At 43.7% G+C, this 16,794-nt stretch overlaps 1 protein-coding gene across 1 annotated transcript in view; it reads left to right on the top strand.

The window, feature by feature from the left end:
* Positions 1–8,876: 8,876 nt before the first annotated feature.
* Positions 8,877–16,794, top strand: part of STX18 (syntaxin 18) — a 120,735-nt gene continuing 112,817 nt past the window's right edge. The window contains exon 1 of the mRNA XM_007190961.2: positions 8,877–9,135. Coding sequence (XP_007191023.1) covers positions 8,968–9,135 — 168 coding nt within the window. The 5' untranslated portion in view covers positions 8,877–8,967. The remainder of the gene's footprint in view (positions 9,136–16,794) is intronic.

The following is a 16,794-nucleotide window of genomic DNA, read 5'->3' as shown; positions in this document are numbered from 1 at the left end:
CGTAAGGATTTACTATCACCACCGCCATCATCATCCTCCTCTATCTCTATTAATGGCAATGAGTCACCCAAGCCAGAAATTTCCGTTCATCTGCTTGTGGGGAATGGATGTCCATCTTCACGCCCATCCTGCATTTCCAGGAACCTACACTCCCCAAGGCTAAGACAAATGAAGGGACTACAGCTCAAGGTGGAGGAGGAGGAAGACATGACGTAGAGAAAGAGGTGGCAGAGCTCACACCGGAAGCACGAATGAAACATCTGACCATTGTTTACACCATCCCCCCAGTGCGGCAGAGGAGACCTCCCTTCAGTCCTTGCATGAGCCCCACTAGCAAAGATGAATGACAGCCCAAGAAAAGGGAGGAGCCAAGGGGACCTCCAGGGCCTCAATAGACCAAGCAGTCAGGGAGGGAAGGACAGAAAGAAGGTCTGAGGGGAGGAGATCTCTCTGCAGACCCAGGAGGGTGGCCATAGAAACGAGAGCTAAGGTCCGGCTGGCTACGGGGGCTGGGCTGACGATGGGTAAAGCAGCTGCCTCTGCCTTTCTTCCCTTTGTCGGCCATGTGTGGGTAAGAACCTTGACGTAGAGGACGATGAGAATATTTTTCTAGTCTGTTCAATTATGGAAACCATGACTCCTCCTTCGACAACAGGGGAGGGAGGGCCAGCCTGGGCTCCTTCGTAACCAACAGAGTCCTGTGGGTCTGACAGGAGGCATCCAACACATGAAAGTCCTTTGGTTACAATTAGGGACTTCGTAAATTAAATTAGTGGATTGTTATAATGAATTCGACATTTCCAACAAAACACTTTGGGGGAGTGTTAACTACTGAATGATTGAATGATACAGGTTCTTTCTTAAAAACCTCTTCCAGATTATAGCCACTCAACTTTAAATCACTTAAAACACAAACCTAACCCATCAAGCCTACTTTTGGGGGGAAATAACTCAAAACTATTCCAACACTGAAGCTCACAGTGAGACTTTTATGTTCAAATTTTAACTTAGAGCTGTAATTTGCCTGCCTTTTTGATGAACTATTATTAAAACCGGTGGCTGGCTTAAAGTCTTCCTAAATTAACAGTGAGAAACTTGGCTTTCATGGGAGGGTTGGGGAGAACTCCAGCAGTGTGGTCAATTCCTGGTTATTGATAACTTTTGGAATCCTGCTGGGCTGGCCTGCCTTATGCCTACAAGGCAAAGAAAGGTGAAGACAAGTGATAATGGAGACCTAAAAATACATCAACAGGAATAAATGTGTTGTGAGGAAATTCCAAGCTTTATTAAACGTACTTTTGTTGAAAGAAGCCCTACAGAGAATTTCTTAATAAATTTCAGAGAGGGGAGGTGTTTGGTCACTGGAGTAGCCTACATAAGCAATCGTGGTATTTGTGGAATGTCGAACGGCAGATTGCTGGAGGTTAGTAGCACAATTGTTTCTTACAACAGGCCAAGGTCTAGGACAGTGGTCTGGGGTTGGCTGAGACTCGTGTTCTCCTGTTAACGGATTCTGTGAGTGACACGGGCTCCTCAGTTTGGAAAGAGCTTGAGAGTGTAGCCATCCCTACGTGTAGCCAATGCTCCCACACGTAAAGGTCCGTGGCCCGAAGAGACGTTGTCCTGATATTAAACACCTTTTGGTAAATCATTCCCAAGTCCAATAACACCCACATCCAGGAAATACTTCTTGATGTTTAGCCTCAATCCCTCCTGCTTCACTGTAAGCTCATTTCCTCTCATTCTGTCCAAAACAGAAATAGGGAACAGCTGGTCTCCATCCACTGGTTCATACACTCAAGGACCTTTATTTCATCCATCCCCTAAGTCTTCTCTCTTCCAGAATAAATACTCCAACTCCCAGAAACATTCTCTGAGACTGACCCAAACCACGGTGTCCAATTACTTTCTAAGTGCTTCCTTTAACCCCTACATTGATCCAAGGTACCGTCTCAGCCTTTATTCACCCTTGCACAGCACACATTAGCTGGGTGATGCAGAGACCAGAAAGTGAACCAAGTCTCCTTCCGATACTTGAAGAAGACTCTCCACGACCTCCAGTTGCCCCGACACCACCAGCCATGAAGTTTAATCCTCAACGACCATTGCCACAATGGCTGTACTTTCATTATTAGCTCTGTGCCAGATGCTGCCTTATACACTTTATATAGATCAGCTCATCTCACACTTTCAAAGCACTGTTGGATAGATATTTTTTATGTTTAATTCACACTGGGATTTGAATGTGAGACTGTCAGACTCAGAGCCCAGGCCGTTGCCACAATGCCAGGCTAAGACCTCATTCCAGCTTTGTACAGTTCCATCAAGACTGGGATGACTGAAATGGCCAGAAAGGACCACCAGAACATATTCTCTACAGTTCTATTTCTGCAGTTGTGTCCCCTTTCTCATTCATGCTGATCTTTTCCTATCCCTGGAGAGTGGGCTAGTGATACATAAAGCTTTTTAAAAATTTCACCCTTCAGAGATGTCATTTTAAAAAAAACAAACTCTGTTATTGTGCTTAACTGTCTATATATACTTATCTGCCCCATTAGTTTTTGACCTTTTCCAAGGTGGGGATTTCACCTTTGTTTTTATCTTTTCAGCACCTAGCACAGTGCCACTTATTGAGTAGACACTGAAAATGTGTTTGGAATCTACCTGCCTGGATGGATGGATGGATGGACGGATATAACACACACGAATCCATACTTACTAGTCAGCCCAATTCTCTAATCAAAAGTTCTTATATGGGACTTCCCTGGGGGCGCAGTGGTTAACAATCTGCCTGCCAATGCAGGGGACACAGGTTCGAGCCCTGGTCAAGGAAGATCCCACATGCCGCGGAGCAACTAAGCCCGTGAGCCACAACTACTGAGCCTGCACTCTAGAGCCCGCAAGCCACAACTACTGAGCCTGTGTGCCTGGAGTCCATGCTCCTCAACAAGAGAAGCCACCGCAATGAGAAGCCTGCGCACCGGAAGAAGAGTAGCCCCCGCTCGCCGCAACTAGAGAGAAAGTCCGCGCGTAGCAATGAAGACACAACGCAGCCAAAAATAAATATATTTTTTAAAAAAAGAATGGATTTTATAAAAAAAAAAAAAGTCCTTATATGATACATATAAGTATAGAAACACATGAGTCCCTTTGTATAAATGCCTCTCCCCCACTCCCGCCTCCACCTCCACTCCCACCAAAAAGCTGGTCGAGGGGGGGGCACTGAACAGTTTAGGGATAAAGAATAAAATCTCGGGCTTCCCTGGTGGCGCAGTGGTTGAGAATCTGCCAGCCAATGCAGGGGACACGGGTTCGAGCCCGGGTCTGGGAAGATCCCCCATCCCGCGGAGCAACTGGGCCCGTGAGCCACAATTACTGAGCCTGCGCGTCTGGAGCCTGTGCTCCGCAACAAGAGAGGCCGCGATAGTGAGAGGCCTGCGCACCGCGATGAAGAGTGACCCCCACTTGCTGTAACTAGAGAAAGCCCTCACACAGAAACGAAGACCCAACACAGCCATAAAAATAAATAAAAATAAATAAATAAATTAAAAAAAGAATAAAATCTCATTTTTTCCCACTAACTCAGTGTGTGATCTTGGACAAGTCACTTGTTCTCTCACCTGAAATACGAGGGGAATGGTCTGGATGATATTTGAGGACCATTCCTGTCCTAAATTTCCATAATTCTATGACTATTTACCTACCTTAATCAGCCTTATCTAAATAATCACAAAAAACACCACTTCATGCTGGAGAAACACAGTCATAAGAAACTAAGCAAAACCAAATACCCTTCAATATCCTGTTGTGAACTATAAAATGTCCCCTAAAATCACACTTTCCCCTTGAAACAGGATGTAAGAAAAATATTTTCCTATTAAATCCTTTTAAACTGCAAGCGAAAGCATTTATTCTGTGATTTGCTGTCCAACTCAATAAAAAGTGGAGGATTTGGCCACGTTAATTACAGAAGGTACTGTCAGAAAAGCAAAGGTGGTGGAAATTCAGGTTGGAAACCAGGATGCCATGCCAACAAAATGAAGCACGAGTTTTCTGGAGGAAGCTTCCAAGTGTGTACCGAGCAGTTTATTTCTACCATTACATTGGGGAAACCAGTAAATGAGTTTTTATGAAGTGATTTACGAAACACCTGGGGTGGACGGAGTGAGTGCTGGGAGGAAGTGGCACCAACCTTGCAAAGCTGTGGGGTGAGGGGAGGGAGAGGACTTGAACTTTGGTAACTGTTGATTACATTGTTGCAAGTTGAGTCCTCTGAAATGTGTTCAACAAAGTAGGATACTTTCCTTAAGAGAGGTGGAAGGGGCTAGAAGATTTCAGAGGAAATCTTGGTACTTTGCATATCTGAAAGCCTCCTGCTAGATTAAATACTTTAAGGGCAGATATTCTATTTTCCTTATTTCTCTAGACCCTTGGAATGTTTCAAGGAGCAGGGCTGGAAACATTGTTTGAGAAATGGAAAAAGAATAGGTGGATCTCTCTGTTCATCCAGGAAGACAAGGCAAGAGGTATCTGCCCAGCTCATAATCAGTCCTCCTTTCTGTTGGAGCTACCCCACTGGGGTAGGCAGAATAATAGCCCCCCAGAGATGTCCAAGCCTTAATCCCTGAAAAGTGTGAATATGTTACTTGGCAAGGGGGAACTGAGGTTGCAGATGAAATTGAGGTTAATCAGCTGTCCTCCAGAGATTATCCCAGACTACCCAGGTGAGCCCAGTATAATCACAAGGGTCCTTAAATGTGGAAGAGGGAGGAGCAGAGTTGATGTCAGAGTGACAGGTTGTAAGAAGATTGTTATCTGTAGGCAGAATGCTGTACAGCTGGTCTCAAAAAACTATTTATCTTGTGTAACTGAAATTATATACCTGTTAATTAGCAACTCCCCACTTCCCCCTCCCCCAGCCCCTAGCAACCGCTATTCTTTTCTCTCCTTCTATGAGTTTGACTATTTTAGATACTTCATATAAGTGGAATCATGCAGTATTTATCCGTCTGTGAATGGCCTCTTTCACTTAGCATAATGTCCTCATGTTTAATCTGTGTTGTTGTATATTGCAGGATTTCCTTCAAAAAAAAAAAAGGCTGAATAATATTCCACTGTATGTATGTGCTACTTTTTTTTTTTTTTTGATCCGTTCATCCGTCAGTGGACATTTAGGATGTTTCTATGTCTGAACTCTTGTGAATACTGCTATTATGAACATGGAAGTGTAACTGTCTCTTTGAGATCCCAATTTAATTCTTTTGGATAAATACCCAGAAGCAGAATTGTTGGATTATGTGGTAGTTCTATCTCTAATTTTGTGAGGAAACTCCATATTGTTTTCCATAGTGACTGCACCATTCTGCATGCCGACCAACAGTGTACAAGGGTTTCAGTTTCTCCATCACCCTGATTTCTTTAGCTAGGTTCCTCCTTAGGAACAAGTTTATTCTTTGAGCTTCCCATCCCTAGAGTCACGGTCCTTTTTAGAACCCCTGAGAAAAAAAAATTTTTTGATGAATTTCTTTAGGTCCACTTTCTAAAGTGAAAACACATGTTCTCCAAGTCCTCTCCTCTTGCATTGTGAATTCCACCATGGCACAGCCAGCCTTCCAGAGTTTCTGTCACTCTAACGCTCCTAACCAGGTCTTTTCTATTGGTTAGATCTAGGTGTAATCTAGTAGTTCCTTCCTCTCTGTTCTTTGCCTACTGAGAGATAACACTGCAATGTTGGTAATTGATGAATGTACCCAATAGTCTGTTTTGGTAGATTTCTGGATATGGGGTGTATCAGTCAGGATAGGATAATTATGCTGCAGTAACAAACAACCCCAAATCTCCATGGACAAGTAGAGCAAAGGTTTACTTCTCACTGCCAGCACACGTCCTTAGTTGGCTGTGCTCCGTGTCATCTTTACTCAGGGACCCAGGTTGATGACCCAATGGAACATTACAGGTTGCCATGGCAGAGGGAGAAGAGAGCACAGTGAACCACATGTTAGCTCTTAAATTTGCTGCCCAGAACCAACACGTCACTTTTCACGGCTAAAAGGAATCACCTGGTCAAGTAGCTGTCAATAGGTCAAGGAACTATAATCCTCCCCTAGGAGAAGCCATGAATATGCGTGAACAAGGAAACAGACCACCAAGGAGGGTCTCCAGTTACTACATTATTGTGGCAAGTCCATGATTTCATGAACCCAGAAAACTGGTCTCCCCATGCTGCCCTGCAGGAATTCACACTTCCAGGCATTGGGCACCCTCCTCCATACAGCAAATGCCAGCTTACACCAACTTTCCCCAGGTAGTAGGGCTAGAAAACCAACGTCTCTAAAGGATGTAACGATGACAAAACCTCGGTGGCTGACAACTACATGTCTCCTTCTAACTGACAGCACAGTTCTGTCATGGCTTGGGCACCCGGTTGGGCAATACACCCTCTTTTTGGTGGAGGCTGCATTTAATGACTTCCATGAGACTCCCCAGATGATTCTAAGCTGCCTACATCTATCCTGATTGTAAGGAGGGTGCTGTTATAGGGAACTCTATTCGGTAATTCCAATATGCCCTACTGTTTTTCAAGAGTAGAGAGCCTAGCCTAATGAATGAAACACTGTTACTAATGAAATGTAATTTGTGTACCACTTCAAACTTGGAAGTTTGTAATACACTCCCACCCTGCTTCTGTTCTTCCTTTCTATCCACATCCCCTCTCAGTTTTATGGGGTTTCCGTTAGTCCATGGTCAACTGAAGTGACCTTGCTCTTTGAGGTTAGAAGAGTAAAATAAAATAATAAAAATGCAACAGCTCATATCCCATGGTCTGTGGGACATCCAAGGGCCTCCTCAAGGTCTTTGTAACTTTTCTAGGGGTTTTAGGTGCTTGTGGTCACTTGTGGTTTTAGAGCCTGATGCTTTGAGCTCACATGGGTCTCATCTCCATAATCTTCTTTGCTCTTTGCAGAGGCAGACAGAAAATTTAGACCTTTCTCCCAAACTTTTTACCCAAAAAACCCAACCGCACCAAACACACTACTCACTGAAGCTTTGGTGTAGCTCAGCCCCCTCCCACTCAAAAACCCTACCCAGTGAGCTACTATCTCCTTTCCTGGCCCCTTCCCTGGGTTCTGGTTCCTCCCTCTTACCCTTAATTCAGTCCCATTCATTTTATTATGCAGGGTGATTTAACTCTCCTTCTACTCTGCCCCAGACTTACCTTTGCATAAGCCAAAGACTCATTAATGTCTCGATAAGACAAAGGGCCACTTATGCAAGGCAGAATCATTGGCAGAGATTTTGTAATTTGTCTCATTTTCTCTCCCTTACTCTGTTGGTGGAAGAAAGCTGTATGAAAATTTATTTTCCTCATAAGGGAAGGCTGAACTGGCTACAGTGTGGGTTTTAAATACCATTTTCCTTCTTCCTTCCAGGTGCCTATGTACTTTCTTGACATCTATTTCTGATAAAATAGATGTCTGAAAACATATTTAACACAGCGGGCGTCAAACTTTTGGTCTCAGAACTCCTTTACACTGTTAAAAATTATTGAGGGCCCTACAACAGCTTTTGTTTATATGGGTTTTAGCTATGGATATTTACTGTATTAGAAATTAAAACAAAAATTTTAAATATTCATTCAAAGTAAAGATAAATCCATTACATATTAACATAAATGGTATCTTTCTGTGAAAAAAAAGCATTTCCAAAACAACTTAGTGAGAATGGCACTGTTTTACATTTTTGCAAATCTTTTTAAAGTTTGACCTAATAGAAGACAGCTGTTTTGCATTCAGTGTTGCAAAATCACAAGTCACCCAGTCTCTGGGAAACCCAATTGTGCACAACTTATGAGAGAATAAGAGTGAAAAGATAAATAACATCTTGATATGAAAATAATTTTTTATTTTGCCTACCACTCTTTGACAACCACATTTTAATACATATTCTAGTTGTGCATCCTCTTTAGAAAAAAAGAAAACAAATGATGAAATCAAAGAGATCTTGAATTAGATCTGAACCTCGAACCAAAATGGAGAAAAGAATTCACTGGCTAACTTTCAGTCGACTTAAATAACTATGACTTAAGATGGTATATTTAAAAACCATACATGACCAAGAACAGAAACCAGTGAAACTCTTCCGTCCTTGTCTCGATCTGATAAATTCCTAGTCATTCTTCAAATCTGCCTTCTCTACAGTGTGATGCCTTCTCTACAGAGCTTCACCCACCATAATTAATAACAAGAATGTTAACAATAATGTTATTATTAACAACGGTAACTAATTTTCATTGGTCTCTCGGAGCCAAACAACGCCAAAACACTTCGCACGTGTTATCTCGCTTAAGTATCACAGTAACACTGAGGAAGGTGCTGGCTTCATTTTACAGATCAGGTGGGTGACGGTTGGAAAAGAAAGGCCTCTGGCCTCTAGCTCTGTGCCGTGCACACCTGCTCTGCCCTAGCACTTACTGCACCCAGGTGGTCACCGCCCACGTGCTTCGGTCCCGCACAAGATGGGTTCATGAGGTCTGGGTCAGGCTGGGTCGCTTCCTGTCCCCTCGCAACCCGCGCAACAGGGAGCCAAGAGAATGGAGCCAGCCTTCCGGCTTCCCGATCCCCTCGGTCCCGCGGCCTACACGCCCTAAGCGAGCTCGCGAGGGCTCGGGACTCCGGGACCTCCCCGCGCTGCCAAGCCCGCCAAAGTTTGCCGCGAGGAGAAACGGGCGCGGGTGTGAACGTCGCGGGGTCCGGGTCGCCGAGGGGATGGGCACGCGCGCGGGCCGAGGCCGGAACCTTTCTCCTCTCGCCGCGGTAGCCCCGGGCGGGCCGGAACCTTTCTTCTCGTGTCGCCGTTGGCGGGCGGAGGCTTGCGGAGACGGAACGGTCCTCCAGCTGCCCGGCTCGCGCCGCGGTCGCCGGCTGCTGACGTGGGCGGACCTGGTGGGGGCCGTGGGTGCGGATCGCCATGGCGGTGGACATCACACTGCTGTTCCGGGCCAGCGTCAAGACCGTGAAGACGCGCAACAAAGCGCTGGGAGTGGCGGTGGGCGGCGGGGTTGAGGGCAGCCGCGACGAGCTGTTCCGCCGGAGCCCCCGGCCTAAGGGCGACTTCTCCAGCCGGGCGCGCGAAGTGGTGAGCTGGGTTGCTATGGAAACGGCGGGCTGGAGAGGGGGGCGGACCCGCGGCAGGGACCCCAGACCCCAAACCGGACTCTGTCACGTAAGCAGTGGGTGAGGGAAGCGCCTGGAGAAAGTGATGTCAAGGGGGGGCAGGAGAGTTGGTCCTAGAGAGTCGACGGCTGTCTTTGGAAAGGAACAGCCTTAGGTCGAGGAATGGGGACGCATGTTGGGGAACTCGGAACTCTGTCTGCAACGTTCATGGGCTGCTTTGTGAGGTAATGAGCTTGCCGTCACTGCAGACCTGAACGCCGGCGAAGCTTCCCCCACTGTCCTTTGCTTTCCTGTCTCAGCACTGACTACAGTCACAGTGTATTTATCTCTTCTGTTTACTTGTCTCAGCCCCCTCCCCTCCCCCGCCCCGCACTGAGATCCAAGATCGCATTCGGCAGACCTGTCCCTTCTCCTTGCCTCCTGCAATAGGTTAGGGTTCATGCCAGGGACCGATCTGTCTTGAGACTGGTTTAGGATAATCTTTCACAAACACTCTCTATTACAGCCATCTAAACTACTTTCTGTTCCCTGAACACAGCAGGCTTTCGTTCGGGAGAGCAGGGACCTACTCCTTCAAGGCAGTAACAGTGTTGGCTTCACTTCAGAATCCCCGAAGCCTGACTCATAGCATTGCTTAGTAAATGTTTGTTGAATCAGTGAATGAACAAATGGTTGTGTCCTTCACCACTACACAGGAAACTCTGTAAGGGGAGAGATAAAGTTTGCCAGGTTCACTTTTGTATCCTTGGCACCAAGGGTGGATCTAGTTTTTGTGGAGCTTGAAGCTTATACAGTTCTGTCTGTGCTCTTTAAGAAATAAAAATACAAAGTCACAAAAAAAAAGGTTCAGAGCTTTGGGGGGGGAGTGCAAGGGAGGGGCCCTGACGCTTAAACTTCATGGTAAATCCACTTCTGTTTGATACACAGTGCAGTGCCTGGTACTTTGTAGACACTCAGATATTTTTTAATGAATATATGTATGCATGAATTAGTGAGTGGCAGTTTCCAGAGGATATTCAAGCCTCGGAAGGGAAATTGGTCCAGTTGAATATATTCAATCCATCAATAAGCATACATTAAGCACCTACCTTCTGACCAGCATTGTGTTAGAATAACGCGATTTAAAAGGAATGGTGGGAGAGACAGACATATTACCAAAAGAAGTGCCACAACGCCTTGAAGACGTTGTGTAGGACACAAAGGAGAGTGTGTTCAATTATGCATCAGGGCCAAGAAAGGCTTTACAGAGGTGCTGATGCCTGAAACAAATCTTGAAAGAAGAGTAGTTTGTTCCAGTGCAGATAGGGTGGAGAAGGGCACCTCAGGCTAAGATAAGAGTACGCACAAAGGTGTGGAGATGGGTAACTTTATGCTCAGTTTATTTATACTCAATGCGTGTCTACCCGTTAAATTACAAATTAGTAATGGCATTTCAGATTTGGGGGGTGGGAGGAACTTTTCATAGCTGAACAACTCCTAACAGTGATAACTATGCCACTTTGCAATGGGAGCTTGATTAGTTAACTCATTTGGGCTGTGGGATTAATGGGGACCTTGGGAGTAGAAACTGGGTCTTGGATTTAGAAGACTTAGATTCCAATCTGGGTTCTGCTACTTAGATGTGGGTGACTTGGATAAGTCCTGTTACCCGAGTCTCATTTCCCTTTTCTATAAAATGGGCATGATAATACCCTACTTGACTGGTAAGCTGATTATTAGGATCTTATGAGACTTTGTATATATCGTACAGAGCCATAATGATTATTATTGTTCCCCTTCACCCTCCTACCCTAACCCCGTGTAGGCCATTTAGATGTATTTTCATCAGTGGCACAAAACTTTATTCCCTACACCACTTTGCTTTCTTGTACTTTCATTCTTTACTTGCAAAGGGGAACCAAGTAAGTTCATGAGGGAATCTGAAAATCCTGTGTAGGTACTAAACAGTATCGATAGTGGAGGCAGTGACACTCCTCTGTCAAGGTGAAGCTATCAGCGATGGCATATGTGTGGCAAGCATGCAGCTATTCCTCTTTCTCCCTCCCTGGGACCATGGAAGCCAGTGTTAATTTCACAGTACATCTGTGTTGCTCAGAATCCTTTGCAACTTTGTGCCCCAGGCAACCATTACCTATTGTTGGACCAGACATTCAAGTTGATATTTGCTGACATCCTACATAACATATAGTAAAAATAGAGTCTGTATGCCTGAAGCAGAAGCATGGACTTTTTTCTTTTAGTACTTAAAAGGATCTTAAGTTCATGTTGTTCAGTCTTTTCATTTTATAGGTGGGAAAACTAACACTCAGGTAAGTGAAATGTCTTGCCCAGAGTCATAATAGATGAGGTCAAAGGACAGAGCCAGAGGAAGAAGCCAGGTCCTTTGACTCCAGTTTAATGTTGCTTATTTCCCACCCTGCCCCATACATACATTTCCACTATAATTTTAAACCAAAAATTCTTCAGCTGAGTTTCTTCTTCCTGAGTTAATACTGAATTCATAACTGCATACTGAATAAGATTTGGAGCAGAAAGACCTGAATTTGAATGCCTTTTACTTACTGCATGAACTTGGGCAAGTTACTTAACCTCAGTTTCCTCAGTCCTAAAATAGAGTGAATAATAGCAACCTTATAAGGTGGTTATGCAGATGAAATGAGAAAAGGTGTGCAAGTGCTTGCATCAGTGTGAATTCTTTTGATTGCTAGTAAGGGTAACCTAATTTAAACTAACCTGAGCAAAATAGGAATATGTTGGCTTATATAACTGGGAAACATAGGAAGGAGCTTCATTCTCTAGGTCGTATCCATAAAACCCCAGGAAAGGACTCTAGTTGGTTCTGCTTGGGTCCTGAGCCCTCGTTACGTCCTCAGAGGGATAAGGTTCTTCACATGGCCAGGTCAGATGTCCACTCCAAGAGGTGGGTTGGGTGCTGTGATTGCTGCCCCATCAGAACCTTGGAAAAGGGAGTACTATGTCTGACACTAGGGAGTAAGGGATGCTGGGCAGGCAAAACTGACAAAAATGTTCCTTCTAGTCCCTAGCACAGTGCCTGACCTGTCTTCACTTTACCTGCCTGGTGGTCTTCAACTCTGTGGGGAATAAAAAACTAGAATTGTGGGAGTTTGTATGACAGGCTTTGGTGTGGGAATGTGTCTGGAGGTGCCTCATAGGGGCAGCTCTTTCATTTTCTTACTAATTTATAAAGGTTACAGAGTCCAGGGGGAGCAATACACAGTAAACCAAGACCCCTCTAAGTAGCCAAACTGAGTATGCAGGGGCAACAGGAGCCAGTGAACAGAACATCAGGGAACCTGTGTTCTAGACCAAGTTCAGCCATGAAGTGGGCAGACCACCTAATCTTTCTGCACCTCAGTGTCCACATTGGTAAAACCGCCAGCTTAGACTATAACTGTAGCGATTTCTTGTAAAACAAAGATGTCTTGTTTATAAGATAAACAGCGACTCTGTGTTGTTGGGAATTCTATTTTCAGATTAGGCATGCAAATGAATTTTTCTTTGTTTATTACACATTGCTTTTGTGAAAGCTAAGTGTCATTTATTTTTATTTTTTTTATGAGTTAATTACCTTTAGTTCCTGGCTTAAATTCAGACTTCTTACAGCAACCCAAAGCCAAATGGTCTGGTCCCTGCTACCTTCCTTGAGCCTCCCCTCCTCTCACCTTCCTCTTAGTCTACTCCAGCTGCCCTAGCCTCCTTGCTTTCCTCACGTGCACCAGGCACATTCCTACCTCAGGACCTTTGCGCTTGTTGTTCCCTCGACCTGGAACACTTTTCTCCCAGGTTCCATGTGGTTTGATCTTTAGGCCTCTGCTCATTCGTTGTTTCAGTGAGCCCTTCCTCCACTGCCCTGTATAAAGTAGCATCCTTTTTCTGTTCTTTACTCTGCTTTATTCCTGTCATTATCTAACATACCATGTATCTATTGACTTGTTTATCCACTAGACTATATACTTCATTGAAACAAAGACTCTTTAGGTTCTAGAATAGTGCAGGATAGGTTCTCAGTAAATGTTTCTTGAATTAAAGAATGAGTGTTATCTACTGTGTCACTTTGCTTTTAATTTTGGAGCTGGTTGATCTCTGTCCAAGGCTCCTTCCAATTCTAGAAATGTGTGATCCTAACATGATTCCTTAATATTATACAGTATATATGTACACTTAATCCAGTATCTGGAATAAACCTTGAATAAATTGTAGCTTTTATTTTATTAGTAAGATTTAGTTCCTACCTCAAAGAGTTTATAGTCAAGTGGAGAAGCAGACCCATAAATAATACAATAACTCAGGTAGAAGTGACAACCGTAATGTTCACATTGATTCCCCAGGTCCTCCTCGATTTTCTTCTGAGATGTAGTGTTGAACTTGTGTGCCAATGTTTGGAGCCAAAGGTTAAGCTGGGACCACCTGGATTATTATCCATAGTAGCTGGAAATAGACTTTATCCATAGATAGATACTCAATAGATTGAGTATAATTCTACTTAAACTGGGTTTCAGTTGAGGGAGCATGGTTCAAAGAAGCAGTATCAGGCAACAAGTGCCAAGGGTCAGTGAGAAGCTGGAGATAGGCCCACACAAGACAGGAATAGATCAGGAAACAGTGTAGGTTTAGGATGTAGGATTCAAACAGAACGTGGGTCTGTTGAATCATATAGATTTAAAAAAAAATTAATGGAGAGTTCTTTTTGCAAATGAAATAAGGAGCAGCTTTTGCTAAGGCTGGGATGAGGGGGCGGGGAAGAGAGAGGTTCATTAGCCAGCTTGCCCCTCTACCGCCATTCCCCCTTCTCCTTGAGGAGCCCCTTTGGAACGAGCCATAGGGCTCAGAGAGACACAGTTTCTCACTGCATTAATGTTCTCCAAGTCTTCTTTTAACTTCATGATGCTGTGTGTTTATGGATCATAATAACTGAGTGTGTACTGTAAGCAGAACTCAGTGCTAGTGACTTTCCATGATATAAATAGTGAGCCCTTTGTATGGACTGCACTCCTGAAATTTTCCAGGATTTATGAAGACTACCTTTTGAAATTATATTTATTCAATACTAATTGATTTATTCCACCTCCTGTAAGCATTGGACTGTTGATAGGTGTCAGTCATTGTGAGGACACAAAAAACTATGAGACATATGTCCTGGCTCTTTGAAAATAGAAATAAAGGATAACTAAAGCCCCTTGAGGGAGAATCGGTAGAAAATCAAACTGAACCTTGAAGGATGAGAACCATTCTACCAGACAAAGGAAGGGAGTTAAATCACATTCCTGGCAGAGGGAGGAGTGTTAGCAAAGGCACCGGTGTACAACAGCAGGGTGACTGGGGGGAGCAGAGGCAAGGCTGGAGTGATGGGAACCCTTTTTTGGAGGAGGCCTGGGTGAGGGGCAGAGAGGCAGGGGATGGGGCTGTGCTGGATTAGGTTAGAGCAGGGGTCAGCCAACTCTGGCCCGTAGGCCAAATCCAGCCACTGCCAATCTTTGTAAATGAGGTTTCAGTGGAATGCGACCACGGTCATTTGTTTCCACGTAGGCTATGGATGCTTTTGTGCTATAGTGGTAGAGTTGTAGCTGGCAAAGTCTGAAGTATTTCCTATTTGGCTCTTTAGAGGAAAAGTTGGCCAGACCTTGGGTGAGAGCATTGTCAGCAGTGCTGAGGAGTTTGGACTTTATGCTCTAAGCTATGTGAGAAGAGGCCTGAAAAGTTCATATTTGTCTTTTAAAATAATCAGCAATATTGCAGATGGGTTTGGAGTGTAACACGACTGACATAGAGGAGCTAATTGGGAGGCTATTGCAGTAATCCAGGTGAGAGCTGATGAGCTAGTGACAGGAGTGGAGGGATGAAGTAGATATTTAGGAGGTGGATTTAAAAACATGTAGCCATTGGTGGGGTTAGAAAGAGGGAGAGGTAGAATAATTCCCAGCTTTCTAGTTGGCAAGTTTCATGGTGGTAGATATCACAATAACATTTTTTTCAAAGTTAGAGTAGGATGCCATTAATCATGCCTTCCCGTTCTCAGTTCTAAACAGTGGAGAATAGATTCACGGGGCCCAACAGACATTAGAGTTTTATTAAGACAACAAGTGGTGGGTAACTCCCCAATGGCAGTGCTTCTTGGTAAATCTGGATTGGAGAGCATAGCTGGAACCCCCTGGGGTCCTCTAGGTTTGTCATGTTTAGATCTTGGAGATGATTGAGTCTTTAAAAAGACACGCAGTTCATATACCCAGCCAACCACATCACAAATCCAGTGAACACTGGGCTGGGCCTTACTATGATGAGAGCTACAAGGCAAGTCAACCACACCAGACTGCAGATGGGGATACTCAGTAGGGCCATTTAGACACCAGGTTCTTACACAGACTTCTGTGCTCAATTGTGCATTCTTTATTCTTGAAAGAAATTCATCTTGGTGGTAATGACTGTATCACATACTGTAGAAGCATGGTTCTCAGGGATAGTCAATTGACTTTCTCCTTCATTCCAAGAAAAATCTGGAATGGGTCAAAGAGTTCCCTCTTTTCTCAGTTTCTAGTTGGCAGGTAGCCAGTAGTTCAGTGTATCACCTACTAGGATAGGGCTGCCAAAACAGGTCCTCTCAGGATGACATTGTTAATGAACTCTTCCTGTCCACGGTCTGATACTATCTTGCAGGCTTGAGAACCAGGTTTGTCAACATACCAAGGATAGAACCATCTATCAGGGCAGATATCAACTGAGCTCACACCAACTTGTGTACAAGTTAGAATACCAGATTATTTTCTTTGAGTGCCATAACTAATACTCAGGAGGATCCAAATTTTGGAAAGTCAATTATTTTTGAGCTTCTGCTATAGGTCAGGAACTCTGTTGAGGGCTTTACATATGTGATCTCAATTAATTTTTCTCTATTTGAGGGAATAGAAATATAATATCAAGTGATTTTACAATATTAATCATATTATGAATAATATGATTCTAGAATTCATACAAACTTGATGTTTGAGGTTTCTTGTTATGTGAAAATCTATATGGGCTCCCTCTGGTGGGCAAAGTATCAGTGATGTTTACAATGGTTAATTATGGCTTGTGTTAAGAAAAACCTGTTGTGCTTAAAACATATGAAGTTTAAAATTGACTTAAAAAGAGGCCCCTTCCGAACCCTCTAAGAGAAAGTGAATAAACCAGAGAAGTGAAAAGTATGATGTGTTGAATGAACTCATATATCATATAACTCACATATGAAAAGTTTACAGCACAGTTGTAGTTTTGAACTCGGTAGTACTTTTTTCTTCCTGACTTTCAGGTTCTCAAAGTCTGTAAATACTAGAATTTGCCTTCTCCTACTTGTCACAGTCTAACCTAATGCCTATTTGTCAAAACTTTCTTATGGAGCTCATAAGCTATATTTAACCAAGAGAAGTGAGTCTTTTCATTTCACAATATTGTATACATTCCTGTTCACTTTTTGGACAGATGATAAGAAAACCCTAGTAAAATCAACATTTGTCTTTTATAGTCTAAGTAGAAATGACAGACTGCAGCATATCTTGACTGGGAGAAGTTAAGAAAGGAATTAAAAAGCATAAGTTTTGAATTATAAATACTTTTGGGCTATGCCAAT

This window comes from Balaenoptera acutorostrata, chromosome 5 (assembly GCF_949987535.1).
Source record: "Balaenoptera acutorostrata chromosome 5, mBalAcu1.1, whole genome shotgun sequence".
NCBI classification, from domain to species: domain Eukaryota; kingdom Metazoa; phylum Chordata; class Mammalia; order Artiodactyla; family Balaenopteridae; genus Balaenoptera; species Balaenoptera acutorostrata.
This window is presented reverse-complemented; position numbering and strand designations above follow the sequence as displayed.